Source organism: Glycine soja, chromosome 13 (assembly GCF_004193775.1).
Source record: "Glycine soja cultivar W05 chromosome 13, ASM419377v2, whole genome shotgun sequence".
In the NCBI taxonomy this organism is placed as follows: Eukaryota; Viridiplantae; Streptophyta; class Magnoliopsida; order Fabales; family Fabaceae; genus Glycine; species Glycine soja.
The window spans coordinates 15,404,148-15,426,180 of NC_041014.1; the positions used below are offsets into that span (position 1 = coordinate 15,404,148).

The window sequence follows — 22,033 nt, forward strand, 5'->3', positions numbered from 1 at the left end:
AATAATAGATGATTATGAACACATCAATCACACCCAAGCTTCATTCCCAGGACCACATAAGGCATATGCACCAACGACTTTAAGCCACAAGATCAGCCACACACTATCGTTGGTGCACACATCACAACCAGCACCAACTAATAAGCATTTCCACCATAACTACACCATCATGACAGATAGCTAACTCAAACATTATTTACTTTCAGATCAGTATATGTATAAACAAATTCATACTCTGATAGCCGTGAATTTGCAAACTATGTTTAAGCCAATTAAAGAGTAGAGGCTGTTAATCAAAAGAAATGTATATACAACATGAGCATTCCAACTGTGCTAGTTTTACCATATCCAGCTCAAGGGCATGTCAATCCCTTGATGACCCTCTCACAAAAGTTGGTTGAGCATGGTTGCAAAGTCATTTTTGTGTAATAATTAAAATTAACTAGTTAAAAAATAAAAATAAAAATAATAATAATGGAGAGAATAAGACAAGAAAAATCACGATGTCACTAGAAATGTGCGATTGTGACCTTCTAAAGTTCAAACAAGAGGGTAACATTCATAAAGAAACGTGCAATTGTGAAGTATATTATAGGAGCTTATCATCTGGAAAAACTGGAAAGTATTTGAATGATGGCACGTGTCGATGGCTTATCTCTCCGTCGGCCACAAATTATACAAGGAATTTTTCTACCACAGCATGAAAGTATTATTTATATAATATTAAATACACTAAATTATTAATAAATTAAATACTGAATGATTCTTTTATATTTTTCAGATAATAAATACTTTTTATTTACTTTTATTGTTATAAATAAACACGATAATATTCCTTTTTATAAATAAAAAAGTAAATATTTTTTTAGATTTTTATCAACGGATACATATATAAATAATAATATGTCAATATTTATTTAATTTTCTATAACAATGCATAACATAATTATTTATCATTGCAGTTTACATGATATTACATTTAAATAAAGACTTATTAATACAAATATAAGTAGCGGCTTTTAAATTTTGAGCACTTGTAAACAGTTTGAATATATTGAGTAAGAACTACCCAGGAAAATATGTGTTTATATTTCGGGTGTATTGGGTTGGAATTTTAAAATATTATTTTATTATAAAAAAAACTTATAGATTTAAAAAATTTCTAAGAATATTATAACTTCACATTTTTTTTATAAATTTTTTATAATATTTAAATTTTAATAAATTTATGTCATAAGAATTTAAAAAATTTAAAAGAAATTTATAAATTTATAAGGTTTGAAAGTATTATGTGAATTTTTAAACACATAATCAAAATTACAAGATTTAGTGAAAAAAATAATATGAAATATTGAAGTTTGGATAAAAAAAAATTAATATAAATTTTTTAATCTTTTAATAATTATATTAATTCTAATTTTATATTCTCATATACAAATCTTTTGTACATTAACGTCTTTTCATTCTTACTTTTGGATATGAATAATAGATTTTAAATTATATGTTATTTTTTTATTTATTTTTTAATTATTATAATTATTTCATGATAAATCTAATTAGATATTTAAATGAGGTATAATAATATACATATACTAGAAAGAAGTAATAAAAATGAGTAGAGGATTACTAAGTTTTAAGAGTGACAATCGTAAAAATAATATATCGAGCGGGTGATGAATATAACCAATATAAGAAAAAATGGTTAGACTTGGCACATAAGACAAACATTAATTTAATTTTAAAAACTAAAGAAAAATAGTATATTTTACATTTTTTATTTCAAAAGAATAAGATAAATATATATGACACATAAATCTTAAAGAATATTAAAGAAAAAAGAAAGTATGTATGATGAAAGGACAAAAAGTTTGCTAACCAATTATAAAAGAAAAAAAAATTCTAACAAAATCTTAAGAATTTGATTGATAAAATCCATGAAAATCTTTTTTAAGATATAATCTATGATAATTTATATATTTTTTAATACCAAAAAACTTTTTATAAGTTATAAAAAAAATAATTAAATATCATCAAATTTTATTGTCTTCCTGAAAAAATTTAAAAATTTTAATTAAATATTAAAAGACTTATTTATATGATTTAAAAATACTAATTGAATACTACAAAAGTTATTAAAATCTTAATTGAATATAACTTCCTTCAATGGCATATATTTAAATTAAGAAAAAGTGAATTTGAAGGAATCCACGTTATATGTTTTGTCAAATTCGTGCCATATTTTTTATTTTATTTTTGGGTACTTAGGAATAAAAAACAAAGCAAAGCAAATTAAAAAGAGATCGACTTATAGGAAGTGTAAGTTGTGTATCCAAAAAAAGAAAAAGAAAAAGGAAGTGTAAGTCCACTAAGTTGAGTCAAATCCTAGAGGAGCCAAATTAAATATGATCAGGTGGGTCACTCCATTCAGGAGACAATTGGTCCTTATGAGAGCCTATCCCAGCCAGAGCATCTGCAACAGCAAATGCACTTAAATTTATTTGTACCATTAAGTATTTCTCTTAAATTTTTTCATTTGTAACATTCTCGGGTAAAACTTTCAACCACGGAACAAAGGTTGCCAAATATCAATTCCAAAAACAAAAACAAAAAGTTTGCCAAATATATGTTCCAAATTAAAGGAAGAAAAATATAAATAGCTACTAGTCAAAAAACAATATAAATAGCTACTAGTTAAAAAGGATTCCTAAAACAAAAAATATAATACATGTATATAGACTAAAAAAATCACAATGAGATATATATTACTAAATTGATTATTTAATCACAGATTTTTCTTGAAATTATTATATCCCACCAGCCAAGCTACATAAGACACATGCACCATCGGCTTTAAAGAAATGTATATACAACATGAGCATTCCAACTGTGCTAGCTTTACCATATCCAGCTCAAGGGCATGTCAATCCCTTGATGACCCTCTCAGAAAAGTTGGTTGAGCATGGTTGCAAAGTCATTTTTGTGAACACGGACTTCGACCACAAGCGAGTGGTAGGTTCCATGGGCGAGCAACAAGATAGCCTTGACGAATCTCTTCTAAAGTTGGTTTCTATCCCCGATGGTTTAGGACCTGATGATGACCGAAACGATGCGGGCAAGTTATGTGATGCTATGCAAAACACCATGCCAATTATGCTTGAGAAGCTCATAGAGGATGTTCATTTGAATGGTGACAACAGAATCAGCTTAATTGTTGCAGATTTCTGCATGGGATGGGCTTTGGATGTTGGGAGTAAACTGGGAATCAAAGGAGCCCTGTTGTGGGCTTCACCAGCAGCTTTATTTGGCCTTCTATACAACAAAGCTTATCGATGATGGGATCATAGATTCTGATGGTGGTAAGAATATCATATATTTTCCTATATATTCGAACTTGCTTGATTTTATTTGGGCTCTATGGGCACAAATTTTGTTATGAATAAAATATGTTTGTGATTGTTAACAATTATTTTTGTATTTATTTATTATTAATCAATTTGAAAAAGATTAATAACAAATAAAAAATTTATCAAAAAATAAATATAAAATTTGTTAAATAATTATGAATTAAAAAAAGTGTCAAAGGATAAAAATAAATTTTTTGTCTTATTAGAAACTCAATCCAAAGAAAATATTTATTAAAAAATGAATAAAAAAATTTCATATTTATTAGGAATCGAATACATATTTTTCATTTTGTTATAAATACTTATTGTATAGAAAAGAAGAATAACAAATAAAATATGAGTTTAATTACCCATTAAGTTTTTATAGATTTTAAATTTATTACTTTTAGTTCATATAGTTAATAAGTGAATTTTTTTTAATCTTTAAAGTTTATATTTTAATTTTTAAAAGGTCCTTGTTGTCAAAATTCATTAACTAACGGAGTTAAAAAAATTTAACGAAAAAAACCTTTTGAGAATTAAAATGTAAACTTTAAGAACTTCAAAATTTACTTATTAAATTTTAGGAACTAAAAAATTCACTTATTAAATATAAAAACTAAAAGGAATAAGTTTCAAAACTATAAGGACTAAATAAATAATTAATCCTAAAATATTTTTTTTCCTATAAGTTAAAATTATAACTTTTGAATAAACTAATTGTCGAAACCTTATCATATTATTAGTTTCTCCAAAAGCTTATTATTAATTTATACATAAACTAATTTTAGTTTATCTAAAAGTGTATTGCATTTTTTTTTTATAATTTTTTCTTCTTCTTATAAATGTTTAACCAGAAGTTTATCCACACAAGTCTTTACTTTTTAAAGCTCACTTATTACTCAGCTGATTAAGGAAGCAAGCAAATTTTATTGCCATTGAAACCCAAGAGAGAAGCATAATAAATCTCAATATAGATATTTATAGAGGATTTGAATTTATGACTTCTCCTTTCATCCTTTTCCAACTATGAGCCAACTTTATTATATCTTCTCAATAGATTTGTTATAAATTGGTATTTATTTAATTTTGTTTTACATTATAGGACTAACACTAACCACGAAAAAGACAATTCACATATCACAAGGTATACCTGAGATGGACCCACGAGACTTTTTTTGGTTGAATATGGGCGACACAATAAACGGTAAAATAGTAATTAAATATTTGATTCAGTGTACACGAAGTTTGAATCTGACGGAATGGTGGCTTTGCAACACCACAAATGAACTTGAACCTGGGCCATTATCCTCTATTCCTAAGCTTGTGCCAATTGGTCCATTGTTGAGAAGTTATGGTGACACAATTGCAACTGCAAAATCAATCGGACAATACTGGGAAGAAGATCTCTCTTGTATGAGTTGGCTCGACCAACAACCTCATGGTTCTGTCTTGTATGTTGCCTTTGGTAGTTTCACTCATTTTGATCAAAACCAATTCAATGAACTAGCTCTCGGAATTGACCTCACCAATAGACCTTTTCTTTGGGTTGTGCGTCAAGACAATAAAAGGGTATACCCTAATGAATTCTTGGGAAGTAAAGGTAAGATTGTTGGTTGGGCTCCTCAACAGAAGGTGCTAAACCACCCTGCCATAGCTTGTTTTCTTACCCATTGTGGTTGGAATTCTACCATGGAAGGTTTGTCTAATGGGGTTCCTTTATTGTGCTGGCCATATTTTGGAGACCAACTTTATAACAAAGCATATATTTGTGATGAGTTGAAGGTCGGGCTGGGAGTTGACAAAGATAAAAATGGACTCGTGTCACGCATGGAGTTAAAAAGAAAAGTAGACCAACTCTTTAATGATGAGAACATAAATTCAAGGTCTCTGGAATTGAAGGACAAAGTTATGAAAAACATAACCAATGGAGGTCGATCATTAGAGAATCTTAATAGGCTTGTCAACTGGCTTAAAGAATAAGGATTGACACTTTATGCATATTGATTATGTTAGCTGGAAGAAATATATTAGTCCAAAGTTGATAAAATAACATACGAACAAGGTGACCAAATTAAACTTAAGATGGTCATGAAACTCAAGCAACAATTAGTATGTTTTTCGAATGATTGAAATGTTCACAAGGTTTTCTTTGTTTCAATCGTCAGCTTGGTGTACGACCAAGACAAATAATATAATCTCGTATCTTTTCTTTATTTTCTTTGATATGGTCTTGTATGACACTGTATTCAAGTTAGAGTATCTTGTACTTTGATATTCTTAATATATTTTTCTTAACTATACATATATTTTTTTTTGAAATTAGTAACTATATGAAATAAAAGAGATAACTTTAAAAACTATAATAACTAAATAGATAATTAAATTATATATATAAATAAATAAATATAAAATGATATATATAATTTAAAAAACCCCGAGAGCGTTGCACGACTTGAAAGTCTAATTATAATAAATTCAAACAAATGTTCAACTTAGCATAACACAAAAGAAAATTAATTTCTCACAGAAAGGGAAAAGAAAACAAATCTATCCAAGAGAGAAAAAGATGTTGTGGGAGGCATCGACGGGAAATGACGCATATTTGGATTGAGATCTCAAGCTGCTATATATTGTCAAATTATGTACTACTTTACATTTCAATTGTACTAATGAAGCTTCAGTAGGGGAGGTTGCTGAATTGAAGGCTCAAGTTGAGGCCTTACAGGCTGCACTCCAAAGAAAAGATAATGAGGATCAAATGATGAGACACGAGATGAGCCAAGCTAAGAGATGAATGGATGGGTGCAGAAAATTCAGGGCTTATGTTAAATGGTAATTTGATTAATTAATCTGTTGAGGTTGAGGGAGAGAACAACAATGACAATGAAGACATGGATGATTGATTACCATGACCTATGATTTGCTTTAGTTTATTATACTTTTTAAAAACATTATAACTCGTGTTAAGGTGAATAACTTTTGCAACATAGCAGCGTGATTGGTTAATGTCTTTATGTTTTAAAATTTAGGAGTGTCTTTCTATTTTGATACTTTGTAGTATTATCATTTGACAAAAATCTATATTAACTTATAAATACAATATCAGTTCTTACAAAAACTAATGTTAATATATACATACAACATCAGTTTTTAGAATAGACCGATGTTGATTTGTACTCCCAACATCGGTTATTAGTTCTAATCGATGTTATTTGTACTCTCCAACATCGGTTTTTATTAAAAATTGATGTTGTTATTTGACACCAACATCGATTTTTACAATTTAACATCGATTTTTAATTATAAACATCAATATCGATTTTTACTAAAAGTCAATGTTGTTTTTTAGATTTTTCTAATATGTTGTCTATTTTTTAAATTATCCCAAATTAACCTGTAAATTTAAAAGCAGAATCACAACAGATAATTTTCAATCTATTTTCAAGCAGTTCTTAGCAGAAATTTCATAAAAATTGAATATTTACTATGAATTAAGAGAATATTTAATGTGCATACATTACATGAATTGTAAAAAATGTAAATTAACTAAACTACAATTCCAAAATTACTTAAACACTAATTATTTATTTTTTAACTTTCAAATAGTAGCTTGCCCACTGGATGAAAAACGCCTTTAATCTCTCTGGTTCCAATGGTCTAGCATCATTGAAATACTGCATGATATAATAAAATATAAGTTAATAATATATAATACCAATTATAACAAAATGAAATAGGTTTGAATTAAACAATTATTGTTTCCCAATTATTATTGAAACTTCTTAAGATTATAGTTAACATCCGGCGCATGATGTAATATCCGCACTCAGTGCTTCTTTTTTGTCTATTACACTAAATACATTATGAAATTTAAATATTCAATTTTAAGTACAAATTAGTCTACACAATAATAAAATATAATTAGAAGCATTATTTAAATGACTTACTTTTAACAACAATCCACCTAGCAGGAGTCTTGGATTTACTTTGTGGAGTATCGTCAAATCCTTTCAAATCATTGTTCAATACAAACATGGATGCATATTGTATAATTAAAATATTGATGTTCGTGACTAATGCTAATGTTAATGTATTGGAAAGTACAACTGATTTGTTAATAATTCTTTTTAGGTAGTTATTAGGCCTATTGTGTAACGAATAAAATCAGATGACAATATTTTTCTTAGGCAAAATAACGATCATTTGCCAATATGCACTGCAGTGGAGAACAATATAAGTTATTATATACTATTTAAATTCATTTGTTCAGTTTAACTTGCTCATTCATTTGTTCACTCACCCATCCATCTTTTGCTTGATGCCAATTGCAGGAAATCTTTTCGTAAGCAATTTCGTTTTGAGAATTCCTGGCTTTTGGAACCATCTCTAGATGTTGTCGTTAAGGAAGGATAGGCAATGGCTCAAATGACAATTTGATCTTGAAGCTCGAAAGTGGTTCCTCTTACATGCACTCATGGGGCCGCCAAGTCAAAATTTCTTTTAGATCACAATTTGACCTTTGTAGAAGAGAGATGGAACAACTTAGGGAAGCATCTTATGAAGATTCAGCAAATTGCTATAATGTGAAAAGGGACAAGCTAAACAATCTGATTGCACAGGAAGTCCTGTTGGAAACAAAGGGAAAAGGTTTACTGGCTCAAAGACGATGAGATGAATTCTCGCTTTTTTCACTCATATGCTTCTGCAAGAAAAAAGATCAACACTATTGTCTCCCTCACTCATGATGATGGTATGGTTGTCACAAACCATAAATGAACTTTGTAATGTTGAAAAATCTTACTTTAATTTAGTTGAAATTCGTGAAATAGTGAATCATGTTCCTTTAACACCTCCCTTCTTGCTCTTTTTTCCATTGATAAGTCTAGGGATGCTCTTTTTCAAATGGACTATAATAAATCACCTAGCCCAGATGGCTTGAACCCTCATTTCTACAAAAATAAATTGGAACCTTTGTGGTTTAGATATTTTCAGAGTAGCAACCTTAGCTTGAAAATGGCTCTTTCCCCCCACAAATTAATCAAACTTCAATTGTCCTCATTCCCAAGATTCCTAACCCTAATTCCATGAAAAGACTTCAAACCCATATCCATGTGCAACGTCCTTTACAAAATTATTTCTAAGAATTATTTCTAAGACCCTAGCCAATCATCTTAAACCACTTCTCCAAAAATGCATATCCTTAGAACAATCAGCTTTTGTGTCCTTAAACCACTTCTCCAAAAATGCATATCCTTATAACATTTGGTCTTAACCTTGGCTTAGAAACCATATAAGTCTTTCATCTCTTCAACTCCGCCTAATGGTCTTGAATCCTTAAATGTTAGCTCTCTTATTGACCATGATCTTAGCTGCTGGCATATGGACACAATCGTGAATCTGTTTAATGATGAAGATGCGCAAGAAATCAAGAAAATTTCCTCTCGTAAACAAGCTAAAAATGGCAACATTGTTTGGAAGTTTACAGCCTCGGGCAACTATTCAGTCAAGACTGCATATCACTTTTTAATGGAGAAACTAATATGCAATGATCATCTGAAAGTGAATGAAAGCTAGACTTCTCTTTGGAACCTCAATATTCTCCCAAAATGAAGCACTTCCTTTGGTGCACCCAAAGATCTTGTCTTCCCACACGTACGCGACTACAGAGTATCTTGTCCACCTTGTTGCAGTTTTTGTGAAAATAATCTGGAAAATGAATGGCATATCTTTTTTGGAAGTGATCAAGTCAAGAAAGTTTAAGAAACTACTGGCCTCTGGAATACAGTCCACACAAACATGCAAGGAGCACAATCAGCAAAGGTACTCATCTTCAAACTTTCACCATCATTTTGGGGTGCATTTGAAAGCATTGGAATGAGAAAATATGGGAGAATAAAATGCTTCCTCCAAGCGTTTCTGTTTCTCATGTGTTGCAATTTCTAGCAGAATGCATGGTCCAAGGCCCGAGAGTCAGCAACAGCTTCAACACTCAAACATGATCACAACATCACCTCACGAGGGGTCAAACCAGTGCATAATGCATTTGAAGTCAATTTTGATGCAGCAATTTTTCAATACAGAGGTATATATGGAGCTGGGAAGAGATCACAATGGAGCTTTTGTTCGCGCGAAGACGGTAGCAACAAGTGGAAGTCCGAACCCGAGGGAGGCGAAAGCATGGGCTCTTCTCCAAGCATTAAAATGGATACCTCAACTAGATCTCACCGAAATTGTCATTGAATTCGAATCTGACTACAAAACTGTTGTGGATGTCCTACACACTCGTTTCAAGGGAGCTTCAGAGTTTTTTATTCTATACATGAAAACTGTTAACCAACTCTCTTTTTATCCGGTGAGTTTAGAGGCAAGTTAACCAAGTTCTTCACATTCTAGTTAGGACATTTAGGTTTTATACTAACAACCATATTTTTTTTTTAGCATATTTCCAATTGTATAAGTGTACTTATTATACATGAAAAGAAATAAGTTTCCTACCTGTCAAAAAAATTATTATTTTTATTAATATAAGATTCATTGTTTTTTTTCTACTGTTATGAGTCATGTTGTGTCAACATCTTATTAAATTGAAAAATCTATTATTAGTTATTACCATTAGCTAAAAAAATAATCTTTTCAATTATGTAACACTTTATTCGCTCATTCAATACTGAATTTTTAATTTTCACTGCAACATTATTCGGTTCTGATATTTATATTTAATAATATTTTCATATTATATTATTCTTCCAATACTGAAATTTTAATCAAATTATGTCTCTTAATTATAATATGCAACTTCTAATTAAATTAATTTATAATTGTATGGCATTGATTACAAATTCTAACAACTTATCACATTTCATTAAAATTTTGAATTATGAGCTAATACTAATTCTAATACAATTATTACATTTTATTATGACAAAATTTTCTGAATTGATTTTCTTATTAAAATATTTAATACAAATTTTAATTTCATTGTGATACATTTTTTATGAGAATGTCATTGTCATTCTATGATACCAAACAAATGTATTTATATTTCTTCTAAGGTAAATATTAAGTTTACTTAAACGTTACGCTTGTAAAGCCAACGATTCATCTATGAGACATCGTTGACTCAGAGGCAACTATATAGTCGGGGATCAATATTGACTAAGCCCGTAAAGACACCTTAAACAAGCCAAATTCATTTAGAAATAGTCTAAAGAACAAATTTGTAAATGACTTAATTGATATTATACTTGGACATGATAATCGAATGACTTAAGGAGCTAATCGAATGCGTAAATAGATCAGAAAGTGAGAAGATTACATGTGTCCTAGCTTGCTTATCAGAGCATTGGATGGGCAGTTAAGATTTCAGAGAAAAAGAGAATTAGAAGGGCAGCCTTCTGTCCTGCATCAGCAGCACAGTTGGTATTGGGATCTAGCATCCCAAAGATGATTGATACTGCATCATAGACAAAGATGGTGAGTTCATTCTTCACTAATTCTCCATAGCGCACCATACAACAAAATATTTGTTTCAGGGTAATTAGTTAGTATCACATGAATAGTAGGAGGAAAGCAATTTAAGCATTCCATGGACTCAACCGAGATCTAAACCACAGACAGGCAAAAGCAAACCTCCAACAAGATGCCACAGCACTATGCTTTATGATGGAGGATTACTGTAGAGTATTTTAGCAATATGAATGCTAAAACAATCCAAATGAACAAACTGTACAACACAAATAAGTAAAATGTTGAAGATTTGCATGCACAATGAGTAGCAAAATATGAATAATTTCAAGTGCTTACATCCATAGCCGTTAGCAACACAAAATAAGACTTTGTTCACAACTGATAAAACACTTGGCAGTTGTGCCTAAGACAAAATTGGCCAAAAAACTTGACCCGTTCTCTACATATAATAAATATCTGCCCCTATCCCACCATCACAAAAAACAGCCATAATATGAACGAAGTTTACCCTATTGTACAGGAATTTCTGAAGAAATGCAAAGTTTTGAGTCTGCTCCACCACTGATAACACTGTTACTTTTCCACCAATCAGCAGACAATACCTGAGTTAAATAAATGACAATTCTATTAACGACAATTTTGGCTCTTCTTGAGCATAAAAGAAAGATGTTGTCAGTTGTGGAGAGGTATTTTTGTTATGCTGAAACATGGAAAAAAAAGTGGTATACCTTATCACTGTGCGATTCAATGACTGAAAGAGGCCACTGCAACATTAATGGAGAAAATTATCAGGAAAAGGCCCAAAGATGGATATATAATCGCGTAAGGAGTAAAAATTTCTTGGCAGAATAAAGATATATTACCGCAGTTCTCAGATCCCACAACATAACTTTCCCATCATAGGATGCAGAAAGTAAATGAAACCAAGACTGATCATGCCATTTGCAAGCCGAAACCCAAGACATATGAGAAGAAAACTGAAAAACAGGAGCAGAAGTGCCTGCAGGAAAAAATAAACGCTTTATAAGATACTATCATGCATGTGATTGACTATGGAGGTGAGAGAAAACGATAATTAGCTTTGTTTAACAGACCTGGTTTACGAGGATCCCAAATCCTAATGACAGGATCAGAACCACCAGCAGCTATCAGAGTAGAACCTTCCCCACCAATATCAAGGCAGTTGAGAACCTTCCCACAGAACTGTACATGGAAGACAATGTAATCTAAAATTCTGACTTTTTTAATTGAGTTTCTCTTCTACTTCAGATTGTCAAACATTCATTTTCAACAATAATTTTGTATAGAAAATAATTTAGAACAATAAATGAACAAAATAGATAACCAGAAAACATCGCATTCATCAATCAGAGTTATGCCCATGACAGGGTTCCACTTCCTCCAGCACAGTAAGCACTAAAAATTATTTGTTAGATGAAAAAATATTGCAGTTGATTCAACACACTTATTCTAAACTAAGTATAACCAAGGGCCAAAGCCAAGATTGCTTCATAACAAGACAACAAACTATTTGAACCATGTAAAAATATCATAATGAGGAAAAAAAAGTTGAAGAACTAGCACACACTAATTTAAAGAGTAGACAAAACCTTATCTAGAGAAACAAATAAGTTAAACATCGCTACAACGACATTAAGAAACGACCAATTTTAGCTGCCTGACTACCCACAAATAGTTAATCAATGGCAGAGCATCAAAGGGTAAGATGTCACAGCTTGACCTAAAGACAAAAATTAACAGTTTAACACTTCAAATGAGTACAATTTTAAGGTAGAGGAGAGAGAGCATCAATTTTCAACTTACTAAATCTGTCAAGTTTTTTCCTGTCTCAACATCCCATTTCCTAATAGAATGATCCCAAGATGCAGAGTAAATTGACTCCCGTTGTGGCCAAACCACAGCAGACACACACTGTGTATGGCCCACAAGGGTAGTAAAAGCCTCTCCCTACAATACAGATAAATATTAATGAAAACTTATTTGTCAATGAAAACAAAAGATTGGTACATCAAACAGAAAAGAAACACCAATTCAGGGGGAAATAGTAACAAAATCTACAAGGTTCATTTAACAATTTTACAGATCTACAATAATATTAGAAGAATTTTTAACTTGTCTCAGAATTAGATGGTCAAATTTCTTCTAGAATAGTTTCAAAAACATCCTCCTCCATGACCTCTGGCGCCAGCATAAACTGTAACCTTGATACTTCACATTCAACCGGTAGAAAATACATACAGAAAGTCAGCAACAACCTTAACTTTTTACTATTCCAAGCATCAATTACATGTCAGAGAAGGACGTGTAAAATGCCATCTATGACCATCCCTTGGAAGTTAACAAAATTCTAAATACAAAATGTTTGGAAGAAATATATGTGACTACATAAAATTCCAATTTCAACTGCACAAGAAGATAAAAAAAATAAGGTGTAATGAAAATCTACAAACCTCTAGTTGGGACTCCTCAACTTGAGCTCCAATTTTTCTCTTTTTAGACACTAGGTCATCTTCCGCATTAAAGTCATTAGTTTGCCATAGATTGATGGTGCAATCCCAAGAAGCTGAACAAACCTATGAAACACAATAGAAGAAGACTAATGCTACACACTACTATTACTCTACTCATACAAGGAGAAAAAAAGTGGAGAAGTTAAAAATAGAAAAGCAAATACGAACCATCTCTCCAGCAGTCTGCACTGCAACACACTGTACAGAAGACTTATGACCACGCAAGATTTTGTAAGCCCTAACCCTCATAGGATTGTTTACATGATCCCCAGCATTGAGCTTTAACACAAATGGGAAAACATAACATAGTAAGCATAAGCACAGCATAAGGAACTGTATCTCAACAGCTTTTATTTTACCTTCCATAGCCTCAATGTCCTGTCTTTCGAAGCAGTAGCTACTGTAACAGTTTCCTCACCTGAATGCAGTACAAATCTTGATATCTTGGAACAATTCAATAACAATAATATGCAACTATATTATGGAACAATATAACATATGGATTACACAAAGAAAGGACCACAAATGTTTGCAACAAGCTTTTCCCAAATCCCAACCAAAAAACTCAAATATGTCGTTTTCTATGCACATACACACGTATAGTTTTGCATTTTAATTGAATCTTACAATGTGTTACAATCCTACAACCCCCCCCCCCCCCCTCCCCTGCGGGATTCAGTTTCAATGCTGAAAAATTCAATCTTGACAACCTTGCTCTGTTGCACATATAATATAAGCATAGTCACTAGCAGAGACAAGACATATTTTATCTTGTGGTATAAATGTAAGTGATTTTAAGGAAATTAAAGCATTGAAATACTAACTAATATCAAATAAAACATAATCAGCCCAATCCTATATAGGAATAGGGAAAGAACAAAATGTTAAGGGCCCATTTGATTATTCTTTTCAAAAAATTCTAGTTTTTTAAATTAAAAATTAAAAATCTTGTTTGAGTGATGAGTTTTATAAAACTGTTTTTTAAAACTACCTCCTATTTTAGTTTTTAAAGTAAAAAAACAAAAACAGCTTTAAGATGTTTTGCTTTTCAGTTTTCGTTTTTTGCTTTAAAATCTACAAAACACCCGGATAAGCGGAGAATTTACAGTTTTCGTTAATGGCATTTATTTAAATATCTTCTCTTTATCATTTCTGAAACTTTTGTTGTCTTGCAAGCATGTAAGCATTTTTCAGGATATGATTATCACACTTGCCCACGATGTTATGTTGGTGCCCTGCTAATTATGTTAATGGGTGCCTTAATTGCCTATTAATATGAAAAATATTGCTCGAGTGACCCTCACGCAGCTGAAGCTTCTTATATTATCATACAAAAGCCAAACAGTATATAGGTATATAGAGAGGTGCAGACTAAGCATCTTATCAAATGGCTACAGCAGAGAAAAAGATACGAAAGGACTGACTATTACAAGACATATACTAATATATAATACATATACTAATTTAACAGTTTGTTTACACTTTAATTATTAACAAAATCTTATCATTTTTTGGAGTAAAACTTATTCCAATATTGTGATTAAATTAAAAAATAATTTGTTGACATCACCCCTCAAGCAGATTTTCCTAGGGAACCCTTTTTATTTATCAAAATTGAAATTAAACTAACATATTAATTTGTATAAGTTCAGAATGCAAGCCTTTTTGAAAAGAATGCTTGAGTGAGTAACTTTCACCCAGCAGATTACAACCTTTGTTACTTTATATAAGAAAGAAATGGTGGTATTTTTTAGTCCTTGCATTTAGTAAAAGACAATGCTACTTTCATCTTTAAAAATGTGTGATTTTAATCCTTGATGGGGACTAAAACATATTTAAATATATATCTAAGTTTTCAATAAATTTAAAAATCATAAAACAATAATACTATCAAATGAGTTTCCTGTTTTCTATTTTTTTAGTTATCAAAACATGTTTTGAAAACAATTTTAACAAGTTTTTTTATTTACTATTTCTAAAACAGATTTCAATTCAAAATTACCAAAACAGATTTCGTTTTAAGTCTCTTCTCATAAATAATTTCTTAAATTTGTTTTACAAAACAGATTTTGAAGTCATAAACCGAGAAGAGGGGAAAGAGAAAACCCTAAACAGCTAATTTAATAGAATGACTTTGATCTTGATAGCCAAGGCAAAACAGCCATAAGATTTCGTATACTGTTAGATACAAAATTTTATCATTTTCTCATCAGAAATAAATTACATATTACCATAAAATTGACAACTGGCAATCAGAAAAATAAACAGAATAAAGTTGGCAGTATGTAGGAGAATATACTTGTCTCTATACCTTTGGGATTGATGATACTAATGGAAGTAATTGCGTCACTATGTCCCTCCAATATATGGGTACATAATCCAGCACCTTTCCATACCCTAAAATACAATTTAATCATATTGTGGTCGAAGCTCAGTAGATGAAGAAAGTAATCAAATGATAATATTAATCAATAATAAAACATGCCAATAATTCTAAAAGAACAAAACTGTGCAAGATTATTACCTCCCTAAACCATCATAACATCCGGTCAAAAAGAACCTGCAGAAATAGTAACACTCGACTTTAAATTCTTTGTCAAAGGGCATACAGGTACAAAAATCATTCAACTTACTAAAATAGAACCAAAATTATTACTACCTCCGGTCTTATATATAAGAAACAAAATGCAACCTTTTCTTGGTCCTAATTATAAGAAACATATGATAACTTTATTGCTAAATTTCCTTTTTACCCCTAATGATTACATTTATTTTCCCATAAAAGTGATGTCTTTATTGAGCTATCAACAAAACAAGTTAAGCTCATTGGTTGAAAAATTATCTTTGAAAAGTAACCATGGGTAGTCATGGAATAAAACTAAAATTTGTGACAAAGTAACCAATATAACTACTTTTATTGGTGTTTCTTATATATAGGACCAGAGGTAGTATATTTTAGCCAATGAAAATTACACAAAGTCATGGGTTAAACAAACATAAAGGCTTTACAATTACTCTCATTCATCCAATGGCCAAAACATTAATTAAAGAACCTATTCACAAAGAGGGTTAGGTTGTGTTCTTTGGCTACTGCTATCAACCACAATGCAAAAATGAACCTCAAACAGTGAATATCTGATAGTGTGATGTACTCAAACCCTACATTATCAAAAGTTTACACCAATAAGCAATCACTCTTGCCATCATCACCATGCACCAAATATGATTAAAAAATCAGGGGAAGCCAATAAAAACCAATCACACTAACTTAAATTCAACCATCCAACCTCAGTAAAATCTTTCACAAACAATGGTAAAACAAAAGGATTTTCTCATACAAATTTTGGCATATCGCCAGTTGCTAGCATTAATAAACATAAGAGTGAATAGAGAACGCATTAACACGGACTAGGATCATTATGGAAAAATTGAATTACTACAAGTCTTTGAGAAAATTTTCCATCAAACTATTACACATTTGCAAGCTTACCGAGAAGAAGAACCATCAACAGCACTGACCCAATCATCATGTAGAGAAGGGTCCTCCTCCTTCCGCGGAGCCACAGCCCTTGCGTACTCAATTTCCAATATCCTTTCCTATAATTGATTATTCAAAACTGTTAGCTATAATCCTATGACATCATAGCAAGTAGTAACAATGGTTTGTTTCCTATGTTAAAAAATAAAGATTAAAGAAATTGATAAGTTATTGTTTGTATACCCAATTTCAATCCCTGGAATTTCAACAACTTCCTTGTAAGTGACTAAATGGCATAAGGTTGTAGATCATTCGGTTTCACATGATTGAAACCTCAAATTTTGTTTAATGTAAGATCTGTGTTGAATTCACACAAGTACAGAATGTTCATGATGAGCATCATCTTTCAATGTCTAGTAGAAAAATTGATTGAAGTGTTGAATTATTGAATACACTCATAGGAACCAATTATCTTAAAAAGTCAACTTAGCAATTGATCCAAGTCCAACTGAGTCAAAGTCAATCAATACATGGCAATTGTCACCTACCACTGTTACAGTCATATTGTACTGACAACCTGAACTATCCCCTTTTTAGCAACAAGTATACTACAGCCGCAACTTCCTTCACAAGCACCCCCCATTCCACTGCATCATCCCATTTGACACTATCACCATAACAAGCATAGCATTTATTTGCTTCACTGATATACACACATTGATGCTGTCAAAGCAAACCCTTAACAAAAGAAAATACAAAAAATAAAATGAATCACTGGAATGCAAGAGACAAATCAAGCACTCCTAGTCCTACTTATCTAAACAACTAGTTCCCAAAGCTAAACCCCATTCCATTAAACTTCGTTCCAAACACCTCCATAAAAAAAATGCATTCTCTTACAGTACATACATAAAATCAATTTGTAGTTTCACTTTTCTATCATACAGACTTTATCAAACAACAACAGATATAGTGAAAACTGGAATTGTAATAATCGTTTTAAAATGATTACCGCAGAGATTCCCTTGGCCAAAAGAAACTGCTCGAGCGACATCCGGACGAACTCGCCATCGATTAAAAAATCAAACGGCTCCGGCTGATGATCAGCGTCTGCAAAAATCAACCAGCAACAATATTAACCAAAACTCATCAATCATCTAAAATTAACCAAATTAGAAAATAAGAAATTGAAATTACCGTTGGATTGAAGGAGTGCGTTGACGAGTGAGGAGAGGCCTAATCGAGCGAGGTCGGCGGGGATGGCGATGGCAGTGGTCGGAACTTTGTACGGCTCGCCTAACTTCGTCACGAAGCGCACTTGGACCCTCCTCGCGCTTCCTTCACCACTCTCTTCGTTCATATTCATCTTTGCTTCCTTTTACTACTCTCTTTCTTCTGCGAGGTGAAGGTGAAAACGAAGTGCGAGAGACGAAGACGCTAATCGAAGAGGAAGAAGAAGCTAGGGTTTAACGGTTCTCAACCTGCGAGTTCAGTTGCCATGGGTTTTAGAATTTAGATCAAATTACACTAATACCCCTGAGTTTTTTTCTGTTCAAATATTAAAGGGTATTAGTGTCATATTTGTAAGCATTAGAAAGTGTTTGTGGAGAAATAAAAAATATATATATATGCGTAATTCAAAAAAAAAAAGGTGAGGGCATAGTATAGTTTGCTCTAAAATTTAGTCAATCCTTTGTTAGGCATTGCGAATGTGGGCAAATTTTCCCATCTGGGGTTCTTTTAAAAAGTATTTTCCCAGATGGGGTTCTTTTGTTATTATTTCCAGCAAGGGGCACTTTTTTACGTGAAAAGCATGTCATGCAGTGACCAACTCGCCAGAACCAGTGGTGAGTTTGGTCTCAGTGAGCAAATCGCTCATGCTGCTGGCGATACGTGCATGCAGTCATGAAAGCGTAGGGAACCGCCTGGCGAGTTCCAATAACTAAGGGTGCAGCAGGGCTAGTCCTGCCATGGCAGTGCAGCAGCACGTCAGTCAAGGCCAAATCGCCAATGGTAATGGCGATTTGCCTTGCCCACGGATCGTCAGCATGGCTGGCGGGTTGCCTTTGTTGAAAATTTTGGTTCTTCCATTATAAAAGCTGGAGGTTCGAGAGTGCACAGCTGCACTTCCTTCTTTGCTTGTTCTTCATAAGTTTCTCCATTAGATTGACTGCGTTCTTCATTTTGTTGCTGTCTTTTGTTTTTGGTAAGTATTTTTGAATGATAAATATTTATTGTGTATATATATATATAAATATTTACTGCGTTCTTCATTTTTGTTAATGTTTGTAGGGCTGTGGTTTGTTTCACTCCTTATACGTGGTTTGTCTCATCTTCTCCTCTTCATATTATGTGTGACTTCTCTATACTTGGTAAGTGGTTCTTAACTTGGTAACTCTAGTTGATAGGTTAATATTATTTAAGTTAGGTTTTAAAAATAATATGTTATTAGTTTGTGTTATATATATAGATATATGTTAGGTTAGTTATAGTTAAATTGATATATATTATTTTCTTTAATTGTAGTGATATATTATGATTTAAGTTAGATTCTTGTGATTTGCACGTTATATATATAGATATATGTTAGGTTAGTTATGTTACAAATTTGAGTTGGTATATTATGATTTGTACGTTAGTTGTAGTGAATTTATTAATATGATTTTGTTAAGATTTTTTAAATTTGTATGTTATTATTTGTGATAAAATTATTTGTAGGTTAATTTTAGTTATTATGTTATTATTATTTGGTTTAGATTTATTAGGTTTGTATGATATTATTTGTATTTTATATATGATATTTTAGGTTTAGTTAGAATGTGAATATTATTTAATTGACTTATTTATAGTTTTTATTGAAATATATGATATTTTATTAATTTTATATATATATATATATATATATATATATACTAAAATACGTTCTTTAAATTTTTTATTTCATGAAATTTTTTTGATTTAATACCATTTTTTTGTTTATAATATTTGTTATTTAATTTAAATTTTAATAATTGGAAAAAAATATGGTCATTTAATTAAATTTATGTACGTATTTTAATAATTGAAATCTTACTCAATTTCTTCAACATTTCTTTTTGTTTGGCATTATTGAATTTTCGATTGAAGTTGTTTGCTATGTGTCGCACACAGTAGACATGATAACCGTGGGGAGGTTGCCAACCAAGTGCTTCGTTAGCAACAACGGACTTTATACTCACGTGTCGATCAGATATGAGACAAATACCATTTTTATCAGTGACGTGTTCACGCAAGTGTTCCAAAAACCATGACCACGCTGTCAACGTCTCACCTTCAACCACCGCGAATGCTAGAGGAAGGACGCCACCATTTTCATCTTGTGATGTGACCATTAAGAGGGTCCCACGGTATTTGCCGTACAAATGTGTGCCGTCAACTTGTATGATTGGCTTACAGTACTTGAAAGCCTCTTTACATTGGCCAAAAGTCCAGAAAACTCTATGACATTGGCGGTGTTCACGACTAACCGTATTTCCAACGATAAAATCGTCATGTAGTATTTGAAAATACGATTCAGGAGAATGATTTTGCATGTGTGTTAGCCACGACGAAAGTTTCGCATATGACTCATCTCAATCGCCATATTCAATAGCAATGACTTTCTGTTTCGCCAACTAAGCTTTTTTGTACGACACCTTGTACGCAAATTGATTGTTAATCCTCTCTTGAATCAATGAAATTTTTATCGATGGATCTTTTCTGATCATGCCTGTCAATAGAATAACAAAATTTAAATGACAATTAAGGCTAAACAATAACATAATATGAACATAAAATACGTACCTACTACACAAGTGGCAATTAAATCTGAATCAAGTTTCTCGTGATCTTGGGTCATGGTCATATTGAGACATGTGTGTGGTCCACCCCATTGAGTGACTTTCCATGAATCAGTCTTTTTAGATAGAATTGCCCTCATGTAGAAAGGGCAAGGACAATCTGCATTTCTATTCAAACAATAAATCACATACTTGTCCCATTTGCTTTCAACCACTTTGAAACTTTGATGCACCCTTATAACATATTGTTTGACCGCATTCTTGACCGCATCTTTACTATCAAATTCCATGCCAACATATAATTCTTGGCCAACATTAAAAGTGGATGGCATCTCCAAATCATAAATGTCCTCCTCATCAGGATGGCTCCAGTTGATATTATTATAATGCAAAGCATCATTCCAAAATGGATTCTGAATTCCTTGTACACCTTATAGTCCAAAAAAAATTCAAATCATACTTATTAAGCATTAAATACAATTGTCGTGAAATAATAAATGTATTGAGTGAAGTATTTTTTAAGAGGAAATCATACCTTCTGCTGGGTGAACAATTCTTACTGGTGGAATCATCTCGGAGACTTCATTGTCTGTATCTAATATACCGTCAACACTGTCATCTTCGTCTAACGACTCTTCAACGTATTAGTTAGACACAAGATAATCATCATCATCATGATCATCATCTTCGTCAAGATTTAAATTGCTCATATTTGTTGGCGGTTGTGTGTCATCATTAGATACATAATTTCCACATGATGTAAGGGAATTTGCAGAATGAAACATTGAACCACCAGCCATATCATTTTCTATGTACAATTCTAGAACTGACATTTATTGTTGTTGTTTAAAACTTTTCAGCATCGTTCCAACGTCTTCGTCATCGCAAATTTGCAAGGCAATATATTTTTTTGACACTAAAAATCTACAACTGATAGCAGAAATAATTTCATTATTTTCTAACTTTACCTTGTCTCCAATTTTTTTATTCAAAGCATTGAAACTAATTCCACGTTTAATCTGAATCGCTTTTTTGCTGCCTTCAAATATTACACCATCATTATCATCATATACCCTTCCATTGAAATACAACACTGTTATAACCGAATTCATCATGTACCTACAAAAACAATATTTTAATTAATTATTCATAAAAAATTTAAAATAGTAAAATGTAAGAAATAAAAAAATGATAATACAAATTATTTTACTCCAAACTAAGAAATAAAAAAAATTTACTTAAAAAAATTTACTTCAAAGTTGAAATCTAGTTTTAATTAAAAATTATTTAAAAAATTTATAATACAAATTATTTTACTGCAAACTAACAAATAAAAAAAATTACTTGAAAGCT

The 22,033-nt window shown here is 31.4% G+C and overlaps 1 protein-coding gene and 1 pseudogene across 2 annotated transcripts; one reads left to right on the forward strand and one right to left on the reverse strand.

The window, feature by feature from the left end:
• Nucleotides 1-2,785: 2,785 nt before the first annotated feature.
• On the forward strand, nt 2,786-5,607 carry LOC114381201 (annotated as a pseudogene).
• A 5,516-nt stretch (nt 5,608-11,123) lies between these two features.
• LOC114381144 (ribosome biogenesis protein WDR12 homolog) lies at nt 11,124-18,372 on the reverse strand. Of its 2 annotated transcripts, none has more exons than XM_028340327.1 (13): nt 18,060-18,372; nt 17,875-17,972; nt 16,875-16,981; nt 15,909-15,944; nt 15,696-15,781; nt 13,744-13,802; nt 13,553-13,663; nt 13,325-13,447; nt 12,678-12,821; nt 11,948-12,056; nt 11,717-11,853; nt 11,582-11,617; nt 11,124-11,455 (listed from the first exon to the last, which is right to left on the reverse strand). In XM_028340327.1, exons 1-13 carry the CDS (start codon nt 18,226-18,228, stop codon nt 11,363-11,365), a joined length of 1,308 nt encoding a protein of 435 aa, XP_028196128.1. In that variant the 5' UTR covers nt 18,229-18,372; the 3' UTR covers nt 11,124-11,362. The 2 variants fall into 2 exon arrangements, with proteins under 2 accessions (XP_028196128.1, XP_028196129.1); XM_028340328.1 differs by lacking the exon at nt 18,060-18,372 and adding an exon at nt 17,411-17,600.
• Nucleotides 18,373-22,033: the final 3,661 nt, after the last annotated feature.